This window comes from Nothoprocta perdicaria, unplaced genomic scaffold (assembly GCF_003342845.1).
Source record: "Nothoprocta perdicaria isolate Ctin4 unplaced genomic scaffold, notPer1 scaffold_290, whole genome shotgun sequence".
In the NCBI taxonomy this organism is placed as follows: domain Eukaryota; kingdom Metazoa; phylum Chordata; class Aves; order Tinamiformes; family Tinamidae; genus Nothoprocta; species Nothoprocta perdicaria.
Window position 1 is genome coordinate 135,175 of NW_020455522.1, and position 8,160 is coordinate 143,334.

At 48.2% G+C, this 8,160-nt stretch overlaps 1 protein-coding gene across 1 annotated transcript; it reads right to left on the bottom strand.

The window, feature by feature from the left end:
* Positions 1-2,407: 2,407 nt before the first annotated feature.
* BANF2 (barrier to autointegration factor 2) lies at positions 2,408-3,609 on the bottom strand. Its single transcript, XM_026041749.1, has 2 exons — positions 3,444-3,609; positions 2,408-2,554 (listed from the first exon to the last, which is right to left on the bottom strand). Exons 1-2 carry the CDS (start codon positions 3,567-3,569, stop codon positions 2,408-2,410), a joined length of 273 nt encoding a protein of 90 aa, XP_025897534.1. The 5' UTR covers positions 3,570-3,609.
* Positions 3,610-8,160: the final 4,551 nt, after the last annotated feature.

An 8,160-nucleotide genomic window follows, 5' to 3' on the forward strand; every position in this document is an offset into this window, starting at 1 on the left:
CGCTGGAAGGCTTGCTTGGCTTGTGTCAGAGCGCTTCAGTGACACGTGTCGAGATGACCTTGTTCCCCAGCTTTCTCAGGTGCAATCTGTTTTCAGCCTGGTTTTATTTTTAAGGGCCTTGTCAAACACACACACACACAAAAAAAAGCTCACTTTTGCCAAAGCAACTGCAGGCCAAAAGTCCTCTTTTAAGCGCCGGCTTTCAGAGGGAAGGTGAGAGCACTGGAACACTGCTYCAGGCTGAAGCCATCATTGTTTTAGGTACTGTGCAAGTATCTAGGGGGACAATACCCCCAATACACCCCAAATGTGTATAGGTAAGGCCTGCAAAGGGTACTGGAGGGGCTTTGCACTGGAGGACTCTCTAGGAGCCCTACTTGGTAAGGTGTTTTGGGATGTGTTCCCCCCGTCCAAGTCCAACACCTCTATTGCAGATGTGGTCCAATGAGCCCCATAACTGCCCCCCATAACTGCCCTCCAGGACTGTGTCGTGCCAGGCCTGGGGGCAAATGGGGAGCTTCTGGCCAAATGGATTTAGTTTCTYCACAGACTCTCAGTTCTCTGCAGCTGGCCCCCCAAACTCCCCCTGGTTTAGCCCTAAACTTCTGCAGTTTTGGCCGCATTTTGAAGGTCATGCACTGACAGTTGCTCATGGCTTGGTGCTGGAGGGCTGGGAATTTGAGTGGTGAAGAATAACGAGGGCCTTGAGGGCTCTGCTCACATGTCTCAAATGCAGACTTCTGTCTGGTGGCTTCTGTGCTGGTCACTTTCCACTGCTTAACCACAAGTTKGTTCAATCCCGTCACCAGACTGAAATGTAAGCCTGGGATCCGGGTGTAATTATACACTAATCCAGAGGGCTCTTTTACTTGTGTATTTATTTATTTATTATTTGGGCATAGAAAAATCCCTGCTCTGCTTAGGGGCTGCTGAGCACAAAATATTGTTTTAAGGCTGAAAGGCACAGTGTGTTCCAGGACGATGGCGTGCAGGTACGAGACCCAATTCATTGCCTGGAATTATTACACTAGTATAATTTGGTGCCACTTCGCACACACATTTTACTTCTCCTGCAGCCTGAGGTTTTCTGATATTTTTATGGGGAAGGAATAAGAGCTTAAAATATATTTTTCTCTCTCTTTCTTTCTTCTTTCCCTAACATCTCCCTTCCATTTCCTTTCTATTTCTCCTCCTCCTCCTCCTCCTCCTCCTTCTCCTTCTCCTTCTCCTTCTCCTTCTCCTTCTCCTTCTCCTTCTCCTTCTCCTTCTCCTTCTCCTTCTCCTTCTCCTTCTCCTTCTCCTTCTTCTTTCTGTTTTTTTTTTTAGGAAAAATACCCTCAGATAACTCCCTGGGAATGATAAAGGATTCTTCCCCCCAGGCTGGATCCCCAGCCATCCTCTGCCAGGAGAAGGGTGTCCTAGAGCCTCCCCTAATTACTTCACCTCCAGATCTACTTCATTAGCCCCACTGCAGATGTGCAATGCTCAGAACACAAACTCTCTTTATAGATGTTCTGCTTCACTGGGGAAAACAGCGATTCCTAGGTGCATCTCTTTTAAAGACACATTAAGATATTRCTATTTTGATGTGAAAGATCCCAGGATGTCTAAAGCATCCTGGACCAACGTGTCCTGATGAAGACAGGTCAAGCCACTGCCCACCCTGTGTTGTGGAGCCTCATTTAATTTACTGTCAATTAACATAAAATTTGAAAAACTGGACACAGGACATCACACAGTCTGGTGAGAGATTAGGTAATTTCCTTACTCTCTTCCCTGCAGGGTTTTTTGATTGCTATAGCCATTGTGTTTCCAAGTTAGCTCATGTTCCCGGCCTTGTCTTCAGGTTGGCTTTTCCTATTGCGCATAGTGAAGGAGTGTCCCAATTGCTGTCACATCATGGCACCCAACCTATTCCTCGCTGCTCGAGTGACACCGATGATGTGCTGGGCCAAAGCATGGCCCAGCTGCAATAAATCAGTCCTCTTCCCTGGGGAATCTGTCTCAAGCCCCTGAGGTTGATGTTCTCTATAGTTGCAGGTTTTTGGAATCCTAGATGAAGACACCAGGGCCAGCTCATCTTTCCAAGTCTTGCTCAGGGGGAACCGTGTATGACAGCAGGGAGTTGAACAGTCTATGGGAGGGTTCAACCAGATGTCTACCATCAGTCTTGCTTGAGGAACCTGGGTCCCAGGAGCCTCTTCAGAGCAATTCTCCAGTGAAGGAGTCRGCACAATCCCACACCATCTTCACTATTTCATAAACCTCATGATTTCTACCCCTTTGGCTGGTGCACGCAGACCCATAGCTGCATGAAACAAATTGCTCAAGTCATACTGTTACTTCAGGAGATGCTTTATTTAAGCCTCAAGAAGATGACAGTGAGCCCATCTGGTGACCTGATACTTTAGATGATGCTGTAGCACCATTCTGCTAGGCAAGTGGCACACTGCACAGCCTGCTTTGAGCTGGCACCAAAAGTCTCTTCCAACCACTGCTGAAAAGTTGGAGCATCCTTTTTCAGGAGGAGGAACTGGCCAAGCAGGATGTACGCCTGGTAAGGGAAACAGAAGAAGGTTTATTGGCCTACAAATACCATTGCAAGGAATATCCCACTCATGTGGACTGCATTAGCCTCTCTGAAAGTCATGGATTTGGGGTTGTGAGCAAATGCAGCTGGGATGGCTCGTCCTTCTGTAGCTCACCTGATGTCTCTCTCACAGGCTGCCAGACCCACATCTTTAGGGTCAGGTTTCATCTAATCTCTTGAGGGAAGGAAGGAAGTAGCTATGAGCTATATCTGCTCACAGGTCTCCTAGAACTGCCATAGGAGTGGAGACAGGAGCAAGTAGGATGCAAAAACCTTCTTCTTGCCCTTTTTGTTTAATCCTGAGTGCCATGGAGAGCAGGAACTGCTTGAAGAACCAAACTGATCATGCATGCAACTGGGAGGCTGAAGCTACTGGAAGACCAGGTGGGTCTCATTGGTGTCAAGCCTCATCCTCAGAGGACATGTCCAGAGGATCAAAATTGTGGTTTAATGAACATTTACAGCTAGCTGAGCCATGGGAGGCGTGGTTGCAGTTTCACAACTGTCTCTCTGAGAAGATAAGTTTAATTTTGAAACCCACTCCCTCCAAAAAAAAAAAGATTTAAGTAAGTTTTGGTTAGTACCTCTCCAAAGATACACAGAGGAACTACTGATAATTGATCTTGCTCTTTTACCTAGTGCTCGTCGTCTTGTTCAATTAGCCTGGAACAATTGGCCACTATGTCTCAGGGAAACTTATACAGTGGGACATCTTTTATAGCCAAGAGGGGAGAAGAAAGGATGCCACCAGGAGTGTGGGAGTTCCACAAGGGAAAGGATTAACAAGAGTTAATGTTCTTAATGAGACCATTGGGAAAACAGGCAGTGTCTGGGAAGGAAAGAAAGACGTTACCTTGTCAAAACCATCTGCAGCTAGTTTAGATCCAAGCTCCTCATCAATGCCGTCTACTTCTGTAATAGTCTTATTTCCCATGGGTTCAGAGACAAAGTCTTTGAACTTTTGGCTTCTGGTTGCCATTTCTGTATGATGGAATGGTTGGAAATATGAGGTAAAGAATAACCTAAAGCCAACAGTGCAGCACCTTAGGATTGGGTGCAGTTGTTTGTGCAAATGTAGTTTCAGAAGTCCAAGGTTGGCCAGGAATCCCTGGAGTCACACAGCCTATGATGCCTGTCACTGRCAAGTGTACTCTCATTAGCAGCCCCGCTCCATCTCTGCTGGGGGTTTTGTGCTCACTCTTCCCATGGGAAGCAGTTTCTGGGTGCCTAGTCTTGGTGGCTGAAAATGGGTGATTTTTGCAATGTCTTGTTCCCTGCCTGCGCTGCCTCTTAGCTCAGAGTTCTTTGCTCTTCTTCTTATCCTGTTCCTTCTTGGCCTTCATTTTGGCAAGCTGAATASCTAAACTCTTGTTTCCCTTCAAATCTTGGGTCCTCCATTCCTGCTTGGCCTCTGTGCCCTTCCTATCTCCGGGTCCTGGATGGATTTGCTTACTTTCTTGAACATGTGCATCCAGAATCACAYCCACAATATAGGAGAGATCCTAGAACAACATTGTTGGAAATCCTGTGGGATTTCTGGGAATCTGGGGCTGCATTTGTCTTTCTTGTGCCTTGAATATCTCAATCTGAGCACACTCAGATCTTTCTCTCCTTCAGTTACCTCTTGAGGAGGGATATCCTGCCCATAGTATCCCAAGCTGCATGACTTTGCACTCATTTGCCTGATTGCTTGTCCTCCTCATCTGCCCTCTTTGTTCATGAGATCTTCCACACMTTCTCTGCCTTAGAAGAAATACATCTGCATAGGTCCTGCATTACACTCCAAGTGTCTGTAGATAACTGTTTCCCTACATATATCACTCCTGTCATTGGGGTAAAGGACTCAGGTTCACGTCTCGCTCCAAACATGGTTTGCAAACTGCAGAACTCAACAGCTAACGACTGTGGCACCATCTCTGAAGCTCGCACGTGGCACCTCAGCACTTGCCCCCAACCCACCGCACATCCCCAAACTGGGCACCACCTGAGGATCCTGGTTTCCACCAAAACTCAGTCTTTCCTCTGGAGTGGCCCTGTCCTGACCAAATATAATGCTCGTGTTTCAGCAGGTAAACTGTGKGGGGGTTTTTTTGTTTGTTTTTTTTAACATTGGAGAGGCAGGCTGGGCAAGTTCATTTCTTGGTGAGGTTGCTACCAGCTGCAGGGAGGCTGGTGTCACAGCAGGGAGGGCTCAGCTGCTTAAAGGCAAGGGCTACGAGGAGCCGTGTGGACCTCCCAGCATGAATCCACACTTCTCACCCCAGATCTCCACAGTTAGTCCTGCTGACCAGTCCTCCCACACCACCAGTTTTGGGGCATCTCACGGATCAGGGGCTCTGGAGGCTGGGATGGAGAAGCTTTTCCATGCTAAAAAGGAAGCTCCACAACATCAGCATGCCTCGTGAGGTCACTGCTTGTCTCATAACCAGGAGGGAATGCCTGGAACTCTCCCGAGCTTTCACCCGTATCCCCAGGCCCTCAGCTCAGGAATGGTGCTGAATGCATAGCATGAAGACAATTCTTCTGGGCTGCTCAGCTCCACAGTCCTGGCCTAGGAGCACCAGAAGTGGACCAAGAAAAGGGGCAAGCAGTGATGTGTCTTGCTCTAGAAGTAGATGCAATAAGTGTCTTAGCTATGCTGTGACACGGTGCTTTTTCTAACGCGAAGCTTGGCTCTGCCACCAGAGAAACACACGCAAGAAGTGCTGTGACCACAATCCAGAAGTTGTTGCTATAACTTCTCTGTGGCTGCACTGCAGTCCCGYGTTATGCTCAGCTGAAATATCCACTTTGAATTTCCACTCCTGGAGCAAAGCTGCTGCTTATTAAATCCAGACCAGCAAGCATTTGGCAAAGCACGTAGGCTGGAAGGGCCTGCCGGGGAGCAGAGGGGAGGCCAGATGTACCGATTCCTGCTTTTGTACAAGCAGAGGCTGCTTCCAGCACCTCCAAAGGGAGGAACTGTGGATGTGGGGCCACTTAGGATCAGCCCGGCTTATGAATAAAGCCGCAGCCTCAGTCAAGTCCAGGGCAAAGGGCACTTCTGCTCTTGTTTTTACCCGATTTTGAAGCATGTTTCTGTACCTGTCAGTGTCCTGCTGTGAGAACAAGGATCATCAGCATGGCTCTACCTCCTCAAGACCTCAAATTCAGTCCTCCCGTAACAAAATGCAAGCCATGCCTCATGCCTGTCATCTGCATGTTGGGTCATAGCCTGGATTTAGATCGTACTGCACACAGTCATGGTCCCTGCTCACTCCCAGGGAGGACTTCACAGTCCTTTCTGCACCATTTGGCCTGGACCTTGAGGAAAAAAAGGGCTGGGGGCCCTCTGGGAAGCCAGCAGGCCTCTCCCCTGCTTTGCACTGGGATTTATTTGACTACTGCTGAGCAGAGCTAAAAATATCGCAGTGATGGTTATGAATTTAGGAAAACTAATACATCCAGTGGAGAGATCTGGAGCCATTCCAGGGCTAAACAACAGCTTCTTCACCAACAGCCAAAGATTTGTGGATGAAAAAATAACTAGGGATAAAACGTCTCGAGTTGGAGCGAGACATTTTCAAATCAAACCAAAGAGAAAATTTCTAGTGGTGAGGGTGGTGATGGATGATCGCCAGCGCTCTGGTGGTTTTAAGAACAGAGTACACAGACCTCTGGCGGGGCTGGATTGGACTGGATGCTCTTTCTGGGCAAAGGTTTGGGCTCCAAGAGTTGTTGAGGTCCTCCCCCAGCTCTATTCATATCCAGCCCTGCTTTGATCATGGGGGAAGAGATCCCAGCACTCAAATCATCCTCCAAGCCCGTTGGTGTGGCTATTTAAAGGAGCTATTTGCACACAAACACGCAGAGAAGCATTATTCCTGCAACCTACTTCTCCACCCCACCTAAAACAAGAGCTGCTTAACTCCTCAGCAAGGCTCCTAAGGGTTGTTACTGTCTGGTACCATCATCTGCTCTTCAGGGACAGTTTTTTTCCTGAGCATCCCTGAAGCATTAGGATTTCCTGCTCTTGCACTTTGTGTTATAGCTGAAGATCTTTACTAAACATGAAAATCACTTTGCAAAACTCACCAAGCCCTTGGGACTGATATTTGCTACAGGTTAAACCTGGACTACATAGTATAGATTTCTTCCCAGGAGGGCAAAATTTCCATTTCAGTCCTGGTAGAAAAAAAACCCAGCAAGTAGGGAGAACTCCTTGGACAAACTAAAGAACTCCCATATGGACCACACAGGTTATGTGCCCTGACCACCCTAAAACAGCCAACTGCAAAAGCCTGGGGTAGTCGCAAGACCTGTAGCCTCTTCTCCTCAGTGTGACCTGAGCTTCAAGGTCAGACAACTCTGGCAACATTTACGGATTCAAAACGCAGCCTGGGAAGAAACAGGTGGTGCTGCCCTCATGTCCTCATGTCATTATGGGATAGGAAACCCAGGTTCAAATCCCACAGGGTCTATTGGGCTTAAGGTTGAACCTATGCCATTCATTCTGCCATATATGCTCCTTGTRCCTCTTCCTTGCTGAAGCCAATACTTGTTCAGTTATTTGGCCAAAGAGAACAAGAACAAGCCAGTCTCCCAGGGCTCAGGACACTTGGCTGTCCAGAGCAGCAAAATCCTTGGAGGGTCTTGAGCAAGACCCTTGGAGGGTTCAACCAGATGGTGATCTTGGAAAGACTGGAGCAGGACTAATTCCCAGACTGTTGCATCTTTGCCTGAAGGACTGAACACTGGGTCTACCTATGGCCACCCTTTCCCATGGGTGCTGAGAACTGAAGCATTTGTGCCTATTTCAGGACCTGCTCTAGACGCTGCCTTATCATCCTTAGTCCTTTCTCCATTAGCATATTTTCCCTCTTCTTCCAGCCCATCTGCTTGTGTGAAACAGTCACTTATTCTCCTTGCTGTCGTGTCAAGACGTGCCAGGCTGTGAACGAGACCTGCTGCCCTTCGCGGCTCTCCCTCAATAGTGTGGCTTGTTTTCCAGGAGTGGGACGAAGACGCCACGGCAGCTGATGTCAAGCCTGGGGAGGCCACTGAGCGCAGCCCTTCACTCGATAAAATACAACAGGGTTTTAAAACTGCCTCTCTCCTAAGCTGCACTAGATTTGGTTCTGCTGAACTGCTGCACCACTATGTGCACCACAGCATGGCCAGAAGGAAAAGGAAGAAGCTGGCTTGGTGCTTGGTGGAAGTTGTGGAGATGGAGAGACATGTTCCTACTCAAGCCCAGAGCTTTTGTATGTTTTGGGATGGAGAGTGCACACTTTTTGTTAGCCACTGGCTTATGGGTGCTGGCTGGTAGGGTTTTGGAGACAGGATCATGAGGAGATGTGCCTTTGCCCAGACCCGGGATGTCTCTTACGTGCTTACGACAGATGGGATATAACATTTCCCAAGAGTGGTCTGGCTCTTCCCTAATCCTAATAGCTCATCTCTTCCATGTGGCCGGCCCTTCCTTCCCTCCTTCCTTCCCTCCTTCCTTCCTTCCTTCCTTCCTTCCTTCCTTCCTTCCTTCCTTCCTTCCTTCCTTCCTTCCTTCCTTCCTTCCTTCCTTCCTTCCTTCC

Excerpts from the sequence above, each read along its gene's own strand:
- BANF2 (XM_026041749.1), bottom strand. The coding sequence starts at position 3,569 with ATGGCAACCAGAAGCCAAAAGTTCAAAGACTTTGTCTCTGAACCCATG. Across the intron at positions 2,555-3,443 it reads CTGCAGATGGTTTTGACAAG|GCGTACATCCTGCTTGGCCA; the intron begins GTAACGTCTTTC and ends TTCCCTTACCAG.